The sequence below is a fragment of the Platalea leucorodia genome (genome assembly GCF_965183815.1).
Source record: "Platalea leucorodia genome assembly, chromosome: 4".
Lineage (NCBI taxonomy): Eukaryota > Metazoa > Chordata > Aves > Pelecaniformes > Threskiornithidae > Platalea > Platalea leucorodia.
The window spans coordinates 16,365,074-16,389,738 of NC_138826.1; the positions used below are offsets into that span (position 1 = coordinate 16,365,074).

Consider the following 24,665-nt stretch of genomic DNA (forward strand, 5'->3'; position numbering starts at 1 on the left):
AAGATGCCAGCTCTGAGTAACATTATTTGTCAGACAGTAGGTACTGTACTTGAATATCTGAAGTAATGTATTCAGAGAGAGTTTCCATTCAGGCATCTGCAACATTAATTCAAAGGGGTTTGCTCTGCATAGCAGGACAGAAAACATTCATGTGAAAAATGAATTGTTTCAACAGGTCAGATATGTCTATTGCAGCCCAACTGAGTAAGCATTTGAGTGTGTTATTCTTCTATTCCAGTTTCCTTCAGCTTCCACAGGGGGCGGGTTTGAAAAATTACCGGCTGGTAAAAGCACCTCATCTCACTAGCTGCAATTCTTGGGAGTAGCAAATGGGCTAGCAAAGAATCTTATGTGCTCAGAGAGCACAAAAATGGCCAAGTGATCCCTTACATAATGGATGAAAACTGTAGGAAGTTTGTACAAAGGGGCAGTTCATTTTTGCTTGCAATTGCAGGGAGTATTCAGCTGTTTTTATTTAGGTGAGGCTGGTTCTCTGCCATGTCAGAAGAGTACTGTGGCCAACCATCTCTCTCCCACTGCCCTTTAACTCCCCTTATATGCTTGTATTAACTCCTGTTGTTCGTTGGGTGATCACACTGAGAAGGAAGCAGGGGGTGAAGGGAAGAAAGATCCTTTAGAACAAAGCAAACAAAGAACACAGCTATATTCTTTTCTTCACAGCGTCGAGCATGCAGGTACCACACCAGCGCTGCTGCAGCTACCCTTGGCTCCTGTGTATACTCTGGCTGATTATGCCTCCATGCATTCCTTGCTCTCCTTTGTTCCTCTTTTCCCTGCCGGGTGTCACTTGGTGGCATTCCAGCATGCCTCTTTCTCTTTGAAGGATGGCAGCTTCTCCCTGTTTTGCCAGTAGGCATATTCTTCAGTCTGGCGATTCGGTTGTCATTGCAAGCAGGTTTGTGAGGGCTGTTTTCTTGGTTTGTTTTGGCAACGAGTGCAGTAGATGTGATTTGTCTAGCACAGCAAGCTTCTTGTTATAAGTTTCTGAAATTCTTTTCCAATTTCTTGTTTGCACTGAGCATTCCTCTGTGCTGGCTGGTTCTGCAGCATGTACCTGTGCTCTGACTTGAAAATGTCAAATGTGATAGATGCAAACTACACGAAGATGCATGAAATACCACATACCTAGTTGTGCCAACAAATTTATATTTCCAACCACAGTAAGTGGCTGCTAGAGAGGCAGTGGGTCTGTTCCTATTTTTTTCTAACTAAAAATATGTATCCCTTTAACAAGTTTATCCCTCTCTCAATTCTTAATTTACCAAACATGTCCTAGTACACAAAACACTTCCACTCACCAAGACACACCTCAGCAGCAGGTGGACAGAAAGCACCTGACACAAACATCCCACCTTCACTTCTAGTCAACAGTATTCCTGAACAGTCAAGGGGTACTCACCCATAGAATAAAGGTTGTCAAAATTCTGATGCATCCGAATGATTTCGTAATACAGCTCATCATAGCTGCTGGGAGTGGGGAGAAAGGTGTCTCCGTAAGTGATGAACATGTTGAACAGGTTCACAACCTATACAAGGAAATGAAAAGAAGTTACAACAAGAATATTTATAGAAAATCTACTCTGCAACAGAAACAATACAAACTATGACCAAAACCTTCAAAGAAATAATTCTCAGTTGCATTACACAGTATTACATTACTTCATTGCTTTATTATTTTCCTTACAGTACGGAAGAGACAGACAAGAAGCTTAAATACTATCATATCTGGGGCCAGGAAAACAGGTTTCTATTATTTTGTATACAAAGGCCCACAGACCAAGAAAAAGCATTACCAAATCTGGAAAATTAAACTAAGCCTTTCCTCACATGGACTTGTTTATTTGAATGAGAAGGCCCTACAAGTGAGTCCAAGCACTGCCCTTTCCAAACATCAAGCAAAACCAAACACAATGATATTCCTCAGCTTTGTGGCCTTGTTCTGATATCTCCTTACCAAGCCAGAAATCCTGGATTCTTTCCTAAGATTCATTCAAGATTAATTAAGTTGTTTAAAATAAGAGGATTTGCTTTGTCTGTACTCACCATAAGAGCAAGGGTGAAGATGTTGTGCTTGGCCAGCAGCACAGTCTCATTAGACATGAGGAACTTCAACAAGTTGATCAAAGCTAGGAGAAAATAATATGTATTTTTTAAATAAAATTAAAAGCAAAGCCATTCTCAGCAAGTCACTTAAATACAGATGCATTTTCATTATCTAGTATAAACTAACCTAAATGCTAGCTGCTCACCTCTCAGAAATATATCAATTTACATGTGGGTTGATTTGTTTTTTTTTTTTTTTTGTAGCTAAAATACTGTGCTGGACAGGTAAGTGACAGCTATTTTATTGTCCCACATTTACTCTCCTTCACTGACTTCCCAATAAAATCTGCTCAGGCTCAAGGTAAGTCTTGTTAGCTTAGTCAGTTCACAGGAGATTTTTCTATCTGCCAATTCCTGAAGTGAGCCTTGGGGTTCGAGAATCCCACTGTCTCGTTTCTGCTTCATACATCACCAACATGATGTATATGTAGTCAGCCCCAAACTGTCACTCTTGTTGATACAGACAGTTAAAAAAAAGGTAACAAAAAAAAAAAACAACAAAAAAACACGGCATAGTTTTTCCGTAGCTCTATGTCAATACTGCTGCAATGGTACAAGGAAGGATAGATAGTACTTTATTGTGTCAGTTATCTAGGGCTGTGCGGTAAAGACTACAGATCTGGTTCATGCTTGTCTTAAGAAAATAACAAAAGCTTCTGCTGTAACCACCCAAAATCAGTTAGTGATAGTGGGAATTAACAAAAAGGTTGGCTAAAAGAGCTTTAATCAAACAGACTTTACAATAAACAATTGTATTCCATACATTTGAATAAAATGAAAAGTTCTTTATCTTCTTGTTTCTAGTTCTTGAAAATTTCAAAAAAGAAAGCTATTTTCTTCTGTGTTATAGCTGCTCAGGGCTGAAAGCTGATGCCTGCCTAGAACAGATTCCTAATGTATTCTCTGCTCTGAAGTCAGCAGATTTCAAGACTTAAAACATCTGAATTAGATGGCCTGCAAAGTCAAGCTGGAATGCTATACAGACTTTTTAAAAAAGGTTCTTAATTACCTACTAATTGGTAACTGCATCTAACAGAGTAATGCCAGGCATTACTCTGATTTGTTACAGGTTCACCTAGAATTTATTAATCTGTTCTTCCCCCTCTTACACACTACCCAGTAACCTGCAAGAAAACCAACTCTAGTTTGGGAGAACCCCATAGCAAATACAGAACAGACCACTCATCTCAGCCCAAAGGTACAGGCTATGAAATAGGAGTAGATAAAACACAGGGAACAGGAACGAGGTAAGGACAAAATTTAGATACCCTTCCCCTCCCCCTCTTCAGGATTACAAAGTATTCAGAAAAGGTAAAACCAAAAACCTACAGTAAAAAGACAGATGTGAAGAGACTGGTAAGATCTGGAATTGAACAAAATTGTCACATTTTGAATATACAGTCCTGCAACCACTACCTTCGGATACTAGAAGTTCATCGGGAAGATCAAAAGTTTATATATGCCCCCCAAAAGGGAAGCCTACAGTCCGAGAGAGGGTATTTATTCATCACAGACAGAACCTGCTTCAGTTTAATCTACCAGTTGGTGGCTTGATGCTGAACTGCAAACCAGAGCAAAGTTCTCTGCAAACTCCAGAGATGCAAGTGATTTATCTTTCAGAGCTATTCCAGAATTTAACAATCAGCAAGCAGCACCTCTCCCTTCCACAACAGCAGCCCACCTCACGAAGCAGATAAATATACTAATACCTTTTCAATCCAGCCACAGAACTCCCCATACCATCATCACCTGATCATCAGACTCAAACGCCTGGGACCAAAAGCAGAGCCTGGATTCCACAATAATCCAGCTCTGGAAATACTCCTGTCAGATATTTTCTCTGTAAAACAGCCGTTTCAAAACAAAGAAGTAGCAGGTACAGATGGGCTCTCCACCTGAGCAGCTATCCAGCTAAAAACAGGTTTCCAAGGTAACTGAGCCTCCACAGCAAAAAAGTAGAGTCTCCCGTAGTCAGTGCCTTGGACTGAAGACAGCTGCCTTGCATCTCTGTTACAGCAGCTTATTGGCCTTCTCTCTATTTAATAGATAGAAGCATAGTTTTACCTCCTTCCCAGCCACACAATTCCACATAGCCACATCTCGTGACCAGGCGCTGCTGTTCAACTACTAGCAGTTGGGGCTTCTGAAAGCAGAGCTCTGGATTTTCTATAACAAGCTGTGTGAAGCCTCTTGTTCATCCCATTGCCTCTCGCTCTCCCACCAGAACCTTGATGCAAGGCCTTCGGCAGAGGGTGGTCGCACAGCATGACGAGAAGCCACTGAACATCCAAACACAGTGAACATGAAAGCTGCCTGTGGTGGGGAGACACTATTTTTTAAAGAACAAGCATAACCGTAATTGTCACCGACTGACAGAGGCAAGTACCCTACAATTGCCCGCTGCGATATTTCTCAGCTGCCTCCCGGAAGCACTTGCACTGCTCTGTACTGGTGACAGCGCTGGAAGGAGAACTGTTGCTCTGTTCCACCCCAACAACAGCTCCTACGTTTGTTCCAGCCATTGTGATGAATTTGCTGTTCCAGTCAGAAAGAAGACAAGAGATTACCGCTGCTTGAAACCAGTCTTTATACCTGAATTGCACTGCATCATAGCCTACTCACAGCCGATCTATGCTGTTCCTTCCCTAAGAACTAGGAAGGAGAGGGATGTGCTTCACATGAAGAAGAAACTCAGTGCTGGGCTCAGAGCTGGTCAGAAGAGCTAATCCACCAGGTTTACAGTCACTGCGTGCACTGTACAAATTTATCTAACTGTTTGGAAACCACACATTTCTAAAAAAAAGTTGCAGTGCTCCTAATTAGGATATACATTACATCAATGCTCAAAGAGCAACCGACCTTTTTCCACACCAGCACATTCTGCACCAGCCTCTGCTCAAGCGGCTCTAAGGAACAGGAACGCTGTGGAAAACAAGCCCTTAAATCTGTGGCTACCTGTGTCTCCGCAGTTTGCTTGTAAGGCACACCCCGCGCTGAAAACGAGGACAGCTATGCCCTGGAGTTTTCGGGATTAACAACTCTTAGATCCAGCTTCATAAGCCCAGTGCCCTTCAGTGACAATTACACACACAAAATAAACCCTTAGAGCAAAGGTCCAACTGGCCGAACGCCCCTCGCCCCTGAGCTCCAACGGGGCGCTGCTGCTGCCACTCCTGAGCAACCTGAAGCCAAACCAGATGTGTGACTTGTTCCCTGCTGCAATCAGCTGTCCTCCTCTCCTAGCCCATCTGCAGGCTGCCCTCTCACGCGAGCCAGGAAATTATCCATGCTTGTTCCCAGCGGAGGAGCAGTTCCATCTCTCAGCTGCGCAGGCAGACAGAACTGTGGCCCTTGCTTGGGCTCAGCCACATTATCACAATTTGTGCTCCAGGATTTAACAGTGATGAATGGTTTGGGCATGAGACCTATTTCAACATTAACTAGAAAACAGCACCATTGTTGCAAAAACCTCTAAAGCCTTTCTTTCTAAAGACACACGTCTTTGGCATCCCTTACCAGGACACAATACACCCACTACGGTAAGTCTCGAAACATCCATAATTTCACAGTGCAATAGTGCCACTAGAACTTCTTTAGCAGCAGATGCAGGAGGCTGTAACTAAACTAGCAGCCATCAGTATTTGCATGCAAGCTCCTCATTTTGTGACCTGAGCTGAGCGCACTGGCTACGCTTCTTAAATCAACAAGAAGAGAACGCGGCCTTGAACACCTACATTTACAGCCTCAAAACCAAGCAGAAAAGCATGTTGAGTGGACACTTAAATTGGACATGAAGCCATATGATTGGCTGTATGTGAAAGTGGTGTAAAGCATCCAGATTGGTTTTTAGGCAATTTTCTCTCCCAAGGATTATTACAGCCAAAGGATGAAAAGTGACATCACCAGCTTTTACAGATACCCTTCCTGCTTTTTAAACTGAAATGACTGCCGTGAAAGAGGTTCTTAGCTCTGCCGCCGCACAGCTGATTTTGAGGACGGACACTTTCCCTTATCAGCTCTTGTGGCCAGTCTGTCTATTGAGGAGCAACAGTACCCCTGCTCAGTTATTCACTGCCCTTCTTCAAGCCAGTCCTCTGTAAAGAGGCTGTGGGCAGCCAGCATCTCCTCTTCTCTTCTACCTGGAAGGAGGTAATTCCTGTTCTGGACAGATGCCCTTCACTCCCTCCTTCCCATACTTCTCCCATAGCAGACTTACCCTCTCTCCCTGTAAGCCTTGTTTCAAACAGAAGCAAATTCAGCCTCAGCACATTTGGGATTCACACAAAGCTTTTGTTCTATTTAGTGTCTCAGTGTTCACTGGTTGGATCAGGTGTAATGCAACAGGAGCATGGGGGTAGGTTAAGTAGAGAAAAGGGGAAAAAAGGAAAAGTAGTACAATCCCTTGGGCAAGCCAGAATGTAGCACAGACTCTGCCAAGAGCATGAGAAGGCTCTGATGTGTTATTGCACAATAGAGCAGAAGAGAACAGCCCTGAGACACACATCAATGAGAGCCTGGATGGGTTGAGCACAGTATGGAGGCCTCTGTCACCGCATCTGCTGTGCTCACAGGTCAAAAATCTTCAATGGTGCATATAATGGCCCTCAACAAAGGAGCAAGGGAGAAAGCGATGTGAGGGCTCCCCAGAAGCTGCAGTGTAACACCAATTAACAGGATCCTGTACTCTATTAAAATCCTCCCATTTTCCACTCTGCAACTCTCAAGGCACACTGGGAAGAACAGTGATTTTTCCATTCCCTCTGCAAGTTAGCATTGTACCAACAGTATATTCAGCGTCCTGCTTTCAGTGTTTGAACTCACAACCCCCTTAGAATGATCCCCACCCACATGTCACTACAGGGCGGCTGATGATGACATCGGGGCAATACTTCCTCGCTGCAGAGAAATCCTCTGCCTCCGAGGGCTTCAGCAGCACAGTAACCATCCTGGACCTCTTACAGCCTTACTGTTCACATCTACATACTCTCAAGGCAAGGTCCATACCACTCATAGCAGTACATGGTGAGCCAGATCTGGTAAGGATTAGTGCGCTAGACTGGAACTAAGAAGGAACTGGATTAAATTCCTTAGGAAGCAGCACTTTGTGTGCTTTCAATTCCTCATTCTGTGCTTCAGTTCCTCTAACATAAAGGAGAAAACAGCACCATTCTGACTGGAACAGCACTGGAAGCATAAATAGAGCAATAAATAGAATAAATACAGCCCTGGCTGTACCTGGTCAGACCAAAGGCCCACCTACGCTCAGTATTCTGTCTCTAACTGGGCAACATCAAATGCCTGCTGAAAAGCAGCAGGCCAAACAACGCCTTCTCATAACCGCCTTCCAGATTCCAAAATTCAGCACGATCCCCTTACATGAGGGAAACTACAGCAGAGAGCGTGGAAACAACAGACTCTCACAACAAGACAATACCATAACCACAGACCGGTCCACTCTCCTGTTCCAGACTGGAAGTCACAAGGGCTAAGCTAGGATAACCATATATCCCACTGCGCTGTTATGAGGAGGAGGAGAGACCCTGGAACAGAGTAATCACCTGTAATAAATGCTATACCTGAAGAGAAATTCAGAAGCAGTGAAGTAAAAGGCTCAAATACGATATACTGAGATGACCTGAGTGTTAAGAGGGTTCAGATCTGGCCACGTTCAGCATGGGCAGACGCTCAGCAGAACAGTGATCAAAACAAACTCAGCAGGAGATGAATATCTACGCATAGGATTTGACAGAAAAGAACTAACAGAGGTAGTTTCCAGATAGAGCAGTAGGAATAGGAAGTGTGTCTGAGAAATAGCTACATTGCTATTACAAACTAATGCACCAGAACCCCCCGAGGCACAAACTATCCCAGCATCCTTGGACAAGTGAACCAATTACTCAGGGACAGCACTTGCAGCTTCCCGTCAATCAGCCAAAGCGCTAGAAAACAAGACTGTTGCACCATTGCTGCAGTCCCCTCTCAGGGGAGGAGGGGAAGCAATAAAAGCTCTGTCAACATCACTATTCAACATGCTTCAGCTCCTTCCCTCTGCTCTGATAAGGAGGGAGCACCCCGCTCATAGCTGTAACAATTCACCTGGCTGGACGGCTCCTCTAACCGCTGCCCCAGGCACTGCCCAATTCCTGCTCCCGGCCACCAAAGCTCCGTGGCAGCCGGCTATCGGCAGGCTCCCCATCACCGCCATCTACAGCTGTTCCCTCTTCTCCCCATGACTCTCGGGGCGTAAGCACAAAAGCAGCCTGGATTCTTAATGAGAAACAACAGTTTGCCAGAGGGCTGGAGCACATGCTGGCATGACCCATCGCTCCCAGGATCAGTCGAGTAGGCCACTTCACTTCCAGTCCTTTACTTTCTTTATATAGTCCCCATCCCTGGTACTTGCTGTTCCCGTAACCGCAGCCAACGGTGTGAAAATTGCAAGCTTAATGGAAATGCTGATTGCTGATGCCAGAGCAATGCTGCTTGATAGCAATCCAGCAAGCAGTAAGAAAGAAACCAAATTTTCCAACTTCAGCTAAAGCTCAGATGAACAATATGCTTTTTTCTTAAAAATAAAAAAGCACGCACCCACAAGCTTCATTCCTGTAAAGAGGAAAGGGAAGTATTGAGCTCAATTCTATTCTGTCTGACAGTGCAGGTTCACACTGTTAATTAAATAGTAGTCTTGGGAGTTAAGGTTGCACATTTTTGCATGGGGTTTTAAAACAGAAAAGGAGGAGCATCTGGAGAAAGAGCAGAAACATTGTGTGAGAACACAGAAAGACAGCAAAGTAAGGGACCCAGGAGTGCTGCTTCTTGAAAACAAAAAGGGGACAGGGATAAATCACTACATTCCGAACGCTGCAAGCCCTCCGGTGCAGACAAAGAAATGGCTGTGAACAGCTCTGGCTGTAACACTTCTGTCATCAATGGGACTGTTTCCCCGGAGAAATTATCACACTAGGTCACCATGATCTGCAAACTGTTAGGGATTCACAATCAAATTCTCCAGTGTTAGCTAGCTTTATTTAAAAAGTAATTTGCAGGACAGAGCACCATACCCGGATGAGACCTGCCAGACTGAGGCAGGATGACCAAAAGGTTACTAGACTTTTGTCCACTTAAATAACTAAGTTCCCTTTGTGCTCATCTGAGCAAGGCTCTGTTGATGAAGAATTCCCATCCTGATCTTACCAGGTGATCAATAACAGCCACAAATCTTGTACTATTCTTTTTCTCTCCATCGGCAACCAGGGCCAAACTCTTTATCATCAGTACTAAATATGTTAAAATAAAGAGAAGGTAACTAGAATTAAGTAACAGAACACTAAGAAGGATTTAAGTAAAAGCAGATGCTTCCTAAAAATGCCCCATGCAGAGAATTTAGAACACTCTCTTTTCAAGAAAGCCACTGAGTTTTTGCATTTCTTACACTATCTTCTTTAGGAGGTTTATACCAGTACATTTCACCAAATGGCTGCATGCTCTTACCACAAAAGTGTTTTAGCTGTGGTTGAAGGAGGTAACGTGGAAAGGTTAACATGAAATTGGACCACCAGTTGAGAATGCCAGCAGAAGATTACAAGCAGGCGTTTGCAGTCTTCCTTCTGAACTTCACATCTTCTGCCTGTAAGTGAGCTTTGTAAGATGGGACTGGGGTTTTCTTTGGGGCAACATGGAGTACTACCAGAAGTACAAATTAAATAGATCAATGAATATCAACCCACAACATACATCACAACTACAAACAAAATTTATTTTATAAAACTACCTTTCAATTTCAATCCTTTCCTAAATTCACTGAAATAGCTAACAGGACTAACAGTTGCACTCCAGTACCAAGCTTGTGCCAACACAGTACCACATGTCCGACCAAGCACCAGCATTCCTATGAGTGAAGAAAATAGGCAACTCTAAGGGCTGCCAATTCCCGCTACCTATTCCATGGCATGTAACAGTCACAGCCTTTAGTTTGTGTGAGAAACTATATTCTTTCCAATAGATTTTCAGAACTATTCCGCCTCCTCAGAAACTTCACTAGAGTCAACAAGCACAAGTGCTTGTGAACCTGTCGGGCTTTCTACTGAACAGCTGGCCAATATTATCTATCTTCTTTCAATTTCAAAGATAAGGAACAGAGATAAAGCTTGCTGGTCACCTAGCTACAAGTAAAGGTTAGGTAAGTTGCTATAGACAAGGACATTGCATAAAAGGCAAGTTAATCACAATTTTAATGCTGATTTACTGAGCCACTTCGAAATAAACACTAATTTTAAAACTTCAACTTAATGACCCAGTTCCTCAGAATACTAAAGGACCTTGCTGGTTTTTGCAGTCCTAGAGCTAAGCGTCTCTGCCCTCAAGGTGCTAATACAAGACCTGTGAAGTCCTGTCCATGTCCTTCTTGGCACAGAAAGAAGTCATAGGCACGGCTGAAATGGTCAAAACATCATTCTGAGAAGAAAACATCCTCTCCTCTTTCAAGCATACAATACATTAAGAAACACTGGGAAAAAATTACCCAGGATACACACCTAAGTTAGACACTAGCTCTCATTCCTCAGTTTCCCACACCGAAGAATGGTCCCAGGAAGGCATTCAAAGGATATTTAGTCCCATCCCTGAGAGTTAAAAATGCTGAATAGCTCCCTTTCCAGATCATGCAATGATTTCTAACCCAAAATTTCTATCCGATAACACCTCCCAGCCTGCCTAACCCTCTAACCCCAGAGCTCATCCTACCTAGTCCCTCCTATACTCAGGGCCTCCTATTCCTCCTAACATACTATCACCTCCAATTCATCTCAGGCTCTCCACCCTGCCAGGTCGAGATCCCCTCCGGCTCCAAAGACCTACCCACCCCATCAACTCAGAACTCCCATTCCCGTGGCAGCTGCTCAGCAGCTCACCTTGAACCAGCCTGGACACTGTTCTTGCCTCTTCCTCCCTCAGCTCCTGGTGCTCCCACTGAACTACTCCTGGGAACTGCAGAGGGAGCCCATCCTTCCCACTTCCAGCCTCATTCCCCAGTGAGGTGGCACTCTTTAAAAAAGCTAGCATCACCTTGTACTCAAACAACTCATAAGATCCCAAATCTCCAGCATGGCATATGGCACATGGCTGGGAGCTCTCAGGCATGTGGAGATTCCGATATGCAGCTTTGAAAAGTGGGGCCAGCCTCCCACTATTAAAAGGCATGGAGAAATAAGAGGGTAAGCACCAGGTAAAACCTGCATTAGGTAGAGTATGTTGACCTACAAAGGCGTTAAAACTCTCGCATTTGTTCTATAGTTCTCTTCACAGTTTACAAGCAGCACAGTGAAGTCAGAAAGCATTTCTGCTGGAAGGTATTTGAAAGGTCAAGTCTCACATAATGACTTCTTTTTCTTCCCAAAACAGTAAGTTCAAGTAGAACCCTTTAACAGAGACAAACAGACCTTCTTTGTACTCACCCTAGATTTCATTTTATGAAAGCATTTTGCACTTAACACACAAGCTCCTGTTCCTTCTACCCTATCCCTACACATGACCTTTACTAATTACCTTTGAAGACGCTGTGCTGAAGAGACTCTTCTCTTACGCTTGCAGCATCCCTCACAGCTTAAAGACTTTTCTTGCTTTGTTACTATATTACAGAATTCTTCATTGCACAGAAATTACCACAGCAGCCTTATCTAGACCATCGGCTGGACCATGACTGCTTCCTCTGAACTCTTACGACTTCAGAAGCATGCAGAAGAGAGTGCCATTGGATCTTGAACCTTGGTAGCATTTTTTATAGCCACATAAGACATTTTGCGAATTTGTAAGAAGGTCAAGTTTTAGGTCTTTAATTCTTTTCCCTAAAAATCTGTAGGTCATTTGCCCAAGCAGCTCTATAGCCTTTCAAACTCTCATGGCACCTAGTGATCAGGCATTTTACTCGTGAACTAGACTGTCTGGTACACCAGGATATCCTGCCTCCACAAGAGCTGCAAGAAGACAAGCTTCCCTTGCCAGGTAGCTGCTGCAGAATGTGACAGTGACAGGAGGATTAGAGATGAAGAGGAGATGCAACATCACCTGATTTCCAATCTGTTCAGCAACAAAATCAGAGGGCTGAAGCAGACCTGATCAACAGTTGGAGCACCAGAAATGCCGTAGGTAACAAATACTACGAGTAATGAATATTTCAGCCACAAAAATAACAAAGCAAAGTACAAGTGACTAAACAATACCACCTTAAACGTGCACTGTATATAAGGGCAAGTATGTTATACATCCTGAAAGTGGGTTTTTTCCTCCCCCCAAAAATATTTCTTCTTTATTTTAAAATGTTCCACAGAGGAACCTTTCACCTCTTTAGTACTCACCCAAAAAGATTTTGAAAGCAATATTATCCTCATGTTATAAATACAGAAACTGACAAAAAGATCTGAGGAGTCTACAAAAAGGAAAAAAGTATATTTTGTCCAGTAGCATTGCAAAGTCTGCTTTGATAATCCTAAAACAAAAAAAAAATTAACTTCTTGATAGTGTTACACATTTGAAGCACCTTCATTTTAACAGTGCATTCAGCATCTATCAAATTAACTCAGCTGCAAGATAAGAAACCATAGCCCGTATGTTACAATAATTTGGAAACTGATCTTCAACGCTTACTAATGGCAAAGCTCATTTTTAATCCTACTTTGCATTCAATTGCCCTGATAAACAGCTATTTCACCATTATTTAGTATTATGTTTAAGATTTTTCATTATCTACTCTTGCTATTATGTCTATATTAGAATTGCTTTTCTGTTTCTTTAAACATGGCTTTTGCTGAAAGCAAACCATAGCAACTGCAAAGAAGTTACCTGCACCCCTAAGCTCAGAGTGAATTGCTCAAGCATTACTAATTTTGAGGTGGGAGGAGTTGAAGAAATGAGGCCTTTTTATATAAAAAGCTTAAATGACTCATGAAAACTCTTTTGGCATAGCTTATACATGCTTGACAACAACAACATATATAGCACCTTCCACCACTCAAGTGCTGCACAAAGTTAGAGTTCAACAATTAAAACCCAAACCCCGCCTTTATGACCAGCAAAATCAACCTCATTTTCATATGACAAGGAGCTGAACTTAAGAAAAACACGGAACATAACATGCTATTTGAGAGCAGGGGACTGGCTGTAACCACATAAAATTTCCTTATCAGCTCTATAAAGTACCTGACACTTGACATGCAATACCTCAGTGTTTAAAAAGTATAACGTCCCTGGCCTAACAGTGGAGGAGATTTCCAACTGGGCAAAACGTCTGTAAGGGAACAGGTCAACAAAATCATATCCACTTACGGTTTCTGACCTTGGCCAAATTTCCAGGCTAGTCACCAATAATGGTACATTGCCACAGAAGAAAAAACCTGAAGATTTTCTTCAGCACTCAAAGGAAAGAATCATAGAATGCTTTGGGATGGAAAGGACCTTTAAAGGTCATCTAGTCCATCCCCCGAAAAGAGCCAGAAAAAGAGCCTGTCCATCCCCCCCAGAAAGAGCCACATACTAACCACTGATGATTGGAACTGAAGCTAATGATCTGCTGAAAAGGTCTATTAAAGAGGAACCAAGATCAATGGGCATCTCTGGATCTGAATGTCTTGCCCACCTATCAGTAACTGTGGTTGGTAATCACTTTCATAGGCTAATCAAATTATAATTGCTTTTCGCTCTGCAGCACTCTTTTCAGGATATTGCAGAATCTAGCTCCACTAGTGAGCCGGTATTTATTTTCACACTACTTTTAGCTAGAGCCATCTTATATATAGTACTTTTGCCACCTACAGATCTTCCTTTCTGTCAGTCCTGCTTCCAGCTCTCTAACCCCTGCATCATTCTCTGTCAGCTAAACATTCTTGGTCATCTGGTCAGCACAGCTAGAGATTCATACTGTATTGAGTGCCATGGTCCTGGCCCCTTGACTGACTATGAAAGAATTAATCTAACAGGGAAGCTAAGGCTGGATCACAACCAAAGTCTCAGTAACAGTACTGCTCTTCCTCAAGCTCAGATGTTGCAAAAGGAAGTCCAACAGAAGTAAGATCATATGTAAGCAATGTGCCACATAGTGGCGTATCCAAAAAACTATGAAGTATTACGGACTGCACAAACAGCCTGGTATGCGTCCTGAGAGATGCCAAACACCTGGCTCCGCTGCTTTTCTCTGCAATCATTGCAACTTAACGTCAAAAAAGGGAACGCAGAAACTCTCAAACGCTTTGAGAAAGCACTTTGAGAAACTCTCAAAGTGCTGCTGGCCTTCCGTACTGAAGAGAAAGCACCCACAAAGGAAGGGCATCTATCCATCAGATGACACACGAGAGGCTTTCCTTAAGTAGAGACTAGCTAACATTAGAATCGGCAAGTGAAGAGAAGGCTCCATACATTGCTACTGCTTCCACCTACAACCTTTATCTCAGTTCCTCCGCACCCTACACCGACTACCTACCCCACAGTATTCCCTTTGTCTTCTTCTCCCACTCAATTTTCTGCCTGAAACAACTCTCCTCCTTTTACGTGCCAGGTAGAATTCTTTCCCTTTTTCTCAATACTTCTTTACACCAATTCCCTCCAGCTTCTTTGTTCCACTCAGCTCTGTTGGGGGGCTTCCACTGCTATTATCCACGCTGCACAACAGGGGCACTGCTTCAGTCATCACACACCTCGTCATTCAAGATGACAAGTGTGGGCTTGAAGACCTTCTGTAAAGCATGCCTGATGGGGCCACCTGAGATCTCAGACCTTACAGTGAATAGCTGCTCCCTTTTAGCTGTTCATCCAGCTGTGATAACTAATTCTTAACTCAAAACTAAAGCCCAAAGGGGGATACGCTCACATAAACGATAGAAATTAATTCAGAAGTCCCTGTGCTCTGGTTTGGAATCATCTGTCAGATAGATCAAGACCAGAAAAATAGCCATTCTTTCACATCAAAGGCAGCAGCATTCTCGGTAATCAAAGAGCAGCCTTGACAGGGATAAGAGTTAATTATGAAATATTTCTCAAGATAGAGCTGGCAATTAGCATTTAGTCTGCCACATATAACACTCTAGAAGTACACAGCTGGAGCAGCCAGGATGTGCCCTTTTACAGGTGCACGTACCATCCAACCCAGGGTCTTTCCAGCCTGTATGAATCACCTAGCAGCTACTGAAGAATCTCTCTGTTCACCTCAACATCCTGTAAAAAAATATTTGAAACATTCTTACTGTAATTTACTCCCGCATGAGAGGGTCTCCCTAAACACGCGGAAATCTATAGTCAGCATGTAGCTCTTCTGTTACATCGGTGTGCAGACATTCCAGGTCCTTTACAGAAACCTGACCAATCTGAGTTCTTTTTACTTTACCGCTTTGCTTTCAAAGCATGTGCAGTACTTAACACTTCTGAGGCACTGTACATTTCCAAAGCACTATACAAACACCAGCAAATTAGAGACAGCTAAAAAGAATATCCCAAGATACTGAATCTCGGTGTGTAGCAAGGATTTTTATTTTCTCCCCTTAAAATAGAGAAAGTTAAGAATTGAAAGATGCCTAAGAGTGTGCTCTCTGAACTGTGGAACGATACCTTCAAAGCAGAAGGCATTATATTTGAGACTTCCATACAGCCAGTGTGTAGGAAAGACCCAGCTCAGCCTGGCCAAATAGGAATGGATCCAGTTCACTGGTAACTGCTGAAAAGATACCACACACACTGTCAGATGCAATTTCTGTTCACAACAGACATCCACATTGTACACACTCTTCTCCTGAACCGGCACTACTGAACTGCAGCCATGCCTCTAGGGGCTCTGTTCTGAAGAAAACAACTGAAAAGAAATCACTAATCCCTTAATTAGGGGCACCCACTTCACCTTCTGCAGGAATAATTTAGAAAGTCTGAATGGGCCACATGTCACACAAGGTGAAAATTTAGTAATTGAAAGTGAGTCAGGTTGTTGGTTCATTTCTCAGTACCTACACTCAGCTGTGCAAAGCTACTGAAGGGAAATACTCAGTGTTAATTGAGAACAGCTTCACAAATCACTCATCACCTCCTTTTTCAAAAGTCACCCTCCCTCAAATTTCTGATGGAGCTGCATTACACCAGTCAAGTTGCTTATCCAAGGTCTCAAGCACAGCTCCAGGAATACACAATTAGGGCCACATTCCCCTGAATTTTCATAAATCTCTTGTTTAAGCCACAACAGCTAGGGGATTAACTGTACTTTCGTGGCTGAACTACTTCACTGCTTGCAAGATAGGAACGGAAGCACACCATAAGCACACCATATGCATTAAAGAAGCCTGTTAGGTCTCATCATCCATTCTGCTACCTCCTTCCTCAGACCTCCCACACAATGATGGCATCTTAAAACAGTCTTATAAAGCTATGTCCACTAGATTATGAGAAACAAGCCAAACCCCATAATACCTATCTATCTCGGGATACCAGTGGCGTGAGCCAGACTATCTGCCATCAACGCAAAGGTCAGAGTTAAAAGCTTCTCTTCCCTCCCACTGACATTTCTACGTTGCTCTCTTCAGAAGGAGCTGCGGACACTATTCTGTGTGTATCCATCTCTTACAGTGAAAAGGAAAAGTAAGGTTCACCTCCTTTTACCCAAGAGCCTACCTTCTTTTTACGCACAAATATCTGAGAGAGAAACACTACTGCATAAAACATTACTCCATTTCTGCAATCAGGTGAAGAGGGACTCAGGTAATGAAACAGAAAAACAAAGACACTTGGATACCATGGTGATCATGGCCAGACAAGAAAGTAAATTAGCTACCATTATGATAATGACCTGGCTTTCCAAAAGAGGTAATTTGCATGTAGCAACTAAGAAGCAAAATAAAGATGCTTTAACAGAATTGCTGCTTGCTGTTTAACCCTGTAGCAATGGAACAAGCAGTCGTGGCCACCAAACAGCCACCCACTCTGGGCTTTTCATGTTTGACTGTCTCTGCAGATGCAAAGTACCTGACCAGAGCTCCCTCCAGGTGTAATGAAGCCTCACTCTGCATTTCTTCTGGTAGCACAGCAGCTTGTGCACAATCTGAATGCAACGTCTGGAAAAGAGAAGGCAAAGGATTAATTACATCGCATTTCCCAGCAATTCTTCATCAAACCTGGAAATGTCCCCGAAATCAGTAGCAGAGAAATAGACAAACTCAAAGCCTATCAGAGGAGGATGGGGCTCATGGTTTTGGGCTACTAAAGGGAAGCAACACCCACAAGAAAGAACCAGATGAGACGAGAGAAAGGGGCCTGTATGCCAGTTTTAGCTCAACGTGATTAGACCAGCTACAGAGGCAAGTTTGTTGTTTATATTTAATTAATACTTTCCACTCTGCTGCCCTTACCTGAGGACCTCATAAGCTCTACAAAAGAAGTTACTTAACTTGCAGGCTCCATATGTATGAGATACTGCGCTCAGATTTTGTAAAATCAAGACACAACGGAGCTTTTCAGTTTCTTTGGCCCAAATGATGAGGCTAAAGGAAACGACAGAGTCAAACAAACTGCAGGATTTTTAGTGTGACTGAGGCATGCAGTTTAATTATATAAAAAAAAAAAAGAAAGAGATTTCTGTCAAATTCTCCAGTCCCTTTAAACAAATAACTTAAGTATGAGCTTTGGAATGATCAAGCAACACACCTACAAGCTCTGAAATCCCCCAACATACAGCTAGTGTATTTGTGCAATCTCCAAATCCTGTAGGCCTCTATAGCATCTAGTGTTCATACAAACTTTTAGGTGCAGTGACTAAATTCTCTAGCACTAGCTATCATTAAGGAAAAGATGGAAAATATATACAAATTTGAATTTGTTAGACCAAGCTATTTTTAGTTATTGACATTTAGGAAAAAGAGAAGAAAGACTTCAAAAAGGAAAAATCCCTTTTTCTTCAAATGCTTATTTCTCAAAACCACATTATCTCATTCATATCAACATCTCTCTGAAAAGACACTACTGAGACACTACATATCAGACAACCACAGAGAAATCAAACTGAAAAATTTGCATGGAAGTTATTCAAAATGGGGTGAAGAGTTCAAAATAAGGCTTTAAAAAGCCTTAAGAACTAATATGCAGAAGGTATACATTATTCTTTTCAGACCCTTAGATGGTCCCAAAAATACCATGATGGTATAAGGACTGAAACTAATTTTAGACAAATAAAGGTAAAACCATTTATAATAGCTGAGCATCACATTAAGTGCTGTATTTCAAATTGAATTCTCATTAATTCAACCAAGAAAAGGAAGCAAACCAGCTAGGATACAGACAGCCATCTTCAGATCAGGAACAGCAATTGCTCTGGGGAGAGACCTGCTGTGTCTGATGTTACTGGCACCTGACAATGCCCAGTACCTTTCTACCTACGTATTTGCTTGGCTGTAAGACTAAAATTGGGCTCTACAAAAAAAAAACTCTTTAAGGCACTGACCAGGGAGAATCTGGCAATGACTAAAACATTTCTTTATAATTACAATAGCTGTTAATGCAAAATACTCTGCAGACATATATCAGCATTGAAACCTTGTGGTTGCATACAGCCTTCTGGGTGAAATCAAGGCATGGAAGAAAAGGGATGAGGAGGGACATAACAGTCCTAGTACTCCACCTAAAGAGCCAGAGCACCAGCTACCAGCCTACAGACTCCCAAACCACACTGCTGTAGTTATGAAACTGCTTTAGCTATGAAGTTATCCATCCTGGTGGGGTGTCTTTGTTTTTTAGCGTTGTGCTGAGGATTCATAATACACATAATGGACAAAAAACACCCCTGCTCAAAGCAACCGAGACTTCTCTTTTAAAAATTAATATGCCTTCCCTTGAGCAGCTTCATATTGTCACCTTTTAAATGTATTGCAGAGAAGTATGACACTATTTGTGCATTCAGAACACCCACTTTGCCTGCAATAACTGTGTCTGCTATGGGATGGTTTCAGACAGGAGTGTAGTGAAAGGACTGCACAAACATGCCAAAATGAATGGATACAGATGTCCACTGATGGTTGCTGCTGCTCATTATTTTTACTCTCATGGGGTTTCTAGATGTGACCTTACTTTTGAGCCCAAGCATTTCACACTTTTCTTGTGAAATTCCAATGCACTACACCCAACTACAACTAATTCTGTAATTGTCATTAAAAAACACTTCTCACAAACTCATAATTGAACTGTATAACCCTTGCAAAGGCACGGTAGTTGCAGAGTTATTTGGGCAAAATTAGAACATGCTGAAAAGTTACCTTAAGGGAAAACAGCCTATGTATCTTTATCTCTTCTACAGAATATAGTGCTGTTCAAGCCTTGGGGAAATTCAGCACTGTACAAACAGTCAGAGCAAAGCCAATGATCTGCCTAAATCCTATTTCTGCCCTCCAGGCTAAAGCAGAACAAAGCATTCTAGGGGCCTCCTGGGACACATGGAGTGCTCGTGTGTAGCCTTGTCCTCTTCTCTCCTTTTCCCCATCGCTAAGTTTTACCCCTTGCTGCCTAGCAGGCTATTTCAGGCTTAAACCTCTCTCTCACAATCCACACTGCCTTCCAGGCCTCACGTCAGTTGTCCTTGGTTTTTCAAAACTGCCTTTTCAGTTTCTAGATCAAGAGTCAGCTTCTGGAATTAGGGATTCTTGCAGTGATTGTGTATTATGAAACTTCTTTCAGATTGAAAAGCTCTTTGTATTTGATCAAGTAGATTAGGAAATCGGTCTGAAAGGTGGAAATTCATTTTGCTTTCAATTTTCTGACACACAGAGCATTTCAGAAGTAGAAAAAGTTGCTGGAAGAGTTCATGAAAAGCCATTCTGCTCCCCACCAGCCACAAAGCGTTATTTCAGCTGGAAGACTGCTCTATGAGTAGAATTCCACCCAAATTCAAACTTCAAACAAAATCACGACGAGTCACCCCACAGACACTTACACATAGAGATCCATAGGAAATTCTTTCATCATGTGTGTTACAATGAACTCCACCATCAAATCTGACAGAAAAGAAAATAATAAAGTAAGTATTGAGCTAGCTACTGTTAACTTCTAGTAGACAACAATGAGGAAGTCAAACTACCCCACCTACCTACCTTTACCAGACAATAGTCCTGCTTAGATGACAGAAATTTCCCTCTTTTTTTGTTGTTGTTTTGTTTTAATGAGAATTAGACATCCTCTGGAATTAAAAAAACACTACTGGAAACTGAGGGCACGTAATGTAATCTGCTTTGAGGCACTCCTACCCCATATGCTTTCCTCCACTATTAGTCAAATAAAGAATATACCACGAATTCTGATGTTTAGAATTGCTCTCATATTTCAAGCCTTATCACTAATGGAGAATTCCACTGAGAAGCACATTTTAGAAAATCATTCCTACCAGAAACAACGCACAAATGCACAACCTAGATGTTTAGAGAGAAGACATTGTAGAGAACACCTATTTTTCCCTAAAATAAATTCTGAAGCAAGAGTAAACCTAGTCTGTTCTCAACATAGAATAAGCTTCTGCTTAAGGCTCATTCAGAAAAAAAGAAGGGACAGTCCATTGCTGGAAATATCTTTAGTACGTGACTGCCCTCCTTTTAAGTCCATCCACCCTTCCCCTTAATCCACAAATCTCATATTTCTATTGCAGAACAAAAGATGCTTCGGGAACCACAAGCACACATGTACTCTAACAATACTCACCAAGCACTGCACACACCAGCGGGCGACAGGGCAGGTTCTTGTCTGCTGCTTTCTTCCGATGTCTCATTGGCTTCAAACGCACAAAGATGAAAAGAAGTCAGTAGAAGCCTGAAGTGACATTCTGTGTATTACTGTATTTTTCATGCAAATAGTATAGCACAGGCTTCCCTTTCTCTTTTTCTCCAATTGCTATCTCACCTATATTATTCCCAAAGGCCGTGGCTGGAGCAAAATTGTGCCTGCTTTTCAGCATGCTGACCATTGGGTTTTTGTTTCTCTAGCTGTGTAACTGGAGGGCACTGTTATATGGGGGGGGGGGGGGGGGGGAGGAAAAAAAAAAGAAGGAACAACAACAACAAAAAGTAATAATCACACAGCAATTCCTCCCCCTTGGTTAACATACTGCTTTGTTCCTGACCCAGAAGTCTGATCTGCATTCTTAACAGCATGTGCAGTATTAAATGGCTTTGGTCTTTATCGTAACAGACCAGAAAGGCTAATTGAATGGCAAGTTCGTTGTTAAGTGGGAATGACTAGCATCCTTGCAGTACACTCACAATAAAGTAAGAGGTTTGTTTCTGTCCTGGACTAGTGACACTTTCAAGTGCTGCTTCACTGTCAGATCAGGTGGAACTTGCCAGTACCACAAAGACAGAATGCATCAAGTTAGGATAACCATTCAAGCTGCTTGTAACTACAGAGCTTCATGAGCCAGGTAAGGACACTTCCTCCACAGACACCAACAGGAAAAAGCTCTGGAAAAAATACTTTCCTCCTTGAAGGTGAGTCACCCCACCCAGGATGAAGCGTAAGCCAAATTAGAGCACTCAGTGGAACTCCAGCTGACTATTAATATATCACATGAGGGCTAATGCTTGCTGAAGAGTAAGGCAGAACATTCTCTCTGCCACTCACAGACCTCATAATACACAGCTTCTCCCTGGCTACACAGGCCTCTGAATTCACCAACAGGGCAACCAGCTCTTTGTTCTTTTGAAAGAGCGAGACATTCTAAGAGCGATTTCAAAATCACTCCCCAACTACTGCATTTCTCACAGTATTTCCACATGCCTTAGCAATGTAGGTTAGATGTCTGTGACACAGTTTTCAACATACAGGGACTCAAATCCTCTGTGTTCTCATCCCAGAGAGAAAACAGACCATCTGGAGGAAAAGACTCACCATCCTGTGTAGGTTTACTCGAAAATTCATGTTGTCATCATGGAGAAAAGCGTTAGCATACTGATCCTATTGAAAAGAGCAAGAAAAGGGAGGAGATATGAATAGCCAACCAAGTGCCCAACACCTTCCACTTGCCTCTCCAATCACATGCATTTCGGTGTAAAACTCCCAACATAGAGCTATAAGGTTAGAAAGCCACCTGTCATCTCCTCTTGTCCCCACCCATGTCTCCAGTCCCACAAAAGTAAACCCCTCCTGATCCCGATTCCACTTTAGTTAAGTCTGCACTACTGCTTGTTTTGTTAGCAATTTATTTTCCATTCTCCTCCTTTGCTCATCCAAACTCTGGACTGCACACACCAGTGTCAAGATTTTACAAGTGCTGTATAACGCATGAGGTGGTTCTCCAGTATGCAAGCTCCTGTGACTGTGTGGACAAAGGTTTATATTGGTGTTTTATTCTGATGTGACATAACATTTATGACGTTATATTCTGGCATGACCCATCATGCCAGAAGTTACTGCAGTACTAGCGTGTAGGTTCATCAGCTGTCCCACCTCTCAGGAAAAGCTCATTCCAAGACCAGCTCTAAATCAAAGTGATTCCTCCAGATAATGTACAGCCAGGTTGGGTAATAAATATATCCTCCCTTTAATACCAGAACCAAAACATGCCCTTGCTATATAGAAACAGAATTTCTTATCTTGTATTAGCTATGCATCCACCTGAAGAACTAAGTGCCAAAAACATTTAAGTACAAATATTTGAAATGCAGATGATTAGCTTTCAGACTGCACCCTGAAGAAACATTACGTCAGAATACTCACACTGGCTATCAACATTGGTGCTTTTTATTCTTTGTTCAGAATGAAAGATCTTTACTTGCAAGCAAGCAAAATGCTAATGCCACGCAAACTCAGTCACCATTCAGGACATCAGTCAAGCAATTAGTACATACTTCCCATGAGACAGGACCACATTCAGCCAGGACTGCTGACACAGCTCTGTGATACTGCTTCCTCACCCTACTAGCAGATTTGCTACTCGTCTTGCTTGTAGGGACCTACAACCATGCGGCTTTCTTTCAGACTCACATCCTTCTTAGGCAGAAGGGGTACGGCATTGCCCATGTTTACCATGAACAGCACAGAGCTGAGAGCCATTAGCACATTACTCATCTAAAAGCCACACCACCAGGTCACTCAACAGCTAAGAGAGAAAAGGCTTAGGTTCACTCTTTTCTCTCTTCATCCCTGGGAGTTGGCTAACCCAAATAAGATGATCCAATTTTCACGTTGCAAGTCAATTTTAACAGTACCGCATCAGGTTTATCAGCAAAACATTAAGTGCCTGAGGTCCTCACCACTGCGGATCTCCAGCTCCTGGTCAACAGGAGGCAGGGGATGTGCATGCAGGTAAAGCCCTGTAACACACCATCGGCTGAACAGTGTCACACATGAAACCTACCTCTGCTATGCATGTCAGGATAATCAGACACAGCTTGCCACTGTGTAGTCGGTGCTCATCTGCAAAGAAGAAAAAACAAGACCTGCATGAGCCACACAAGCCTAGCAATGCTGAAGAGTGATAGCTGTTGCAGCAAGAGAAAAGCCCAGCCTTGGGGATTCTTTATACTCCTATTTCCTCCCTGATAGCTAATAGTATAACTACTCTCATTAAGCACTCACCCTCCATCCTGACCACTACATCCCACCAATTTTTCACCAGTCTGCACCAACAGCAAAGTTTCTGATTTGAACTTCAAACAGCACTGTAACTATCAACAGGGCTTCTGTCTCATTCAGTTTTACTTCCACAGACATTCTAAATACTGGGGTTAGTCCCTGTCTTTCTGTCACAGCAGAGACACACTTTTCCCTCTCCTAGACAAGACAGAAAGAAAAAGATCACCTTTGCTGTAGGTTATGAAACAAGCAGCAAAGTTTTCGTAGAGGCACAGCACAATGTAGCAGAATGACTCGCGATATTATGCTCAAAGTCCTAAGTTTTAACCCCAATACTGAGAGACATGACCTAGTTTGCTCTGTGCAAAATCATGAAAGAAGGAAGTCTGCAAAGATTTAGCGTTTTAAGCCAAAGGAGTTCCACCCTGATCATGTTTTGCAACTTGTTATTCATCTTACAACTTCAAGCAGCTTTTGCCCTGAATGACAATTGGAGGGCTGAAAGACTCACAAATACAGAGGGACTAAGGAAGAAAAATGCAATTTTTATTTGGATTATTTAAAACTCTCCTCTCTCAATTTTAACCTTGAAATACCAAAAAAACCCAAGATACATACAGTCATAGAGTAACTTAGAGTGGAAGAAACCTCTGGTCCAATCCTTGCTCAAAGCAGGGCCAGCTAAGATCAGGTTGTTCAAGGCATTGTCCAATCAAGCTCATTTTAAAATCTTTGTTCTAAAAAACAAACCACTCACACCACACACCCCCAAAACCACAAAACCAAACAAAACCAACCACAATAACATACCTATAATTAAATTCTGAGGAAGCTTAAAACTACACATTCCTGAGACCTCCAACAGGTTCTCTAAAGCATAAGACTACTAAACGTGCCATCCCAGACACCTGCCTTAGAGCCAGACTTGGAGGTGAGGGAAATCTGAAACAGTCAGACCACTTTCATACAAATCA

General features: G+C 42.5%; 1 protein-coding gene across 13 annotated transcripts in view; it reads right to left on the minus strand.

Annotated features, from left to right (window-relative positions):
- ARMH3 (armadillo like helical domain containing 3) overlaps positions 1 to 24,665 on the minus strand; it is a 132,698-nt gene that overhangs the window by 68,893 nt on the left and 39,140 nt on the right. For all 13 annotated transcript variants that reach the window (XR_014227906.1, XR_014227907.1, XR_014227908.1 and 10 more), the window contains 7 exons: positions 23,474 to 23,532; positions 22,006 to 22,071; positions 20,824 to 20,893; positions 20,066 to 20,126; positions 17,113 to 17,201; positions 2,065 to 2,147; positions 1,421 to 1,547 (listed from right to left, as the gene is read on the minus strand). Coding sequence is in view for 9 of the 13 variants with exons in the window: in XM_082309471.1 (XP_082165597.1) it covers positions 1,421 to 1,547; positions 2,065 to 2,147; positions 17,113 to 17,201; positions 20,066 to 20,126; positions 20,824 to 20,893; positions 22,006 to 22,071; positions 23,474 to 23,532 (555 nt within the window). In the remaining 4 variants the exon portion in view is untranslated. The remainder of the gene's footprint in view (positions 1 to 1,420; positions 1,548 to 2,064; positions 2,148 to 17,112; positions 17,202 to 20,065; positions 20,127 to 20,823; positions 20,894 to 22,005; positions 22,072 to 23,473; positions 23,533 to 24,665) is intronic.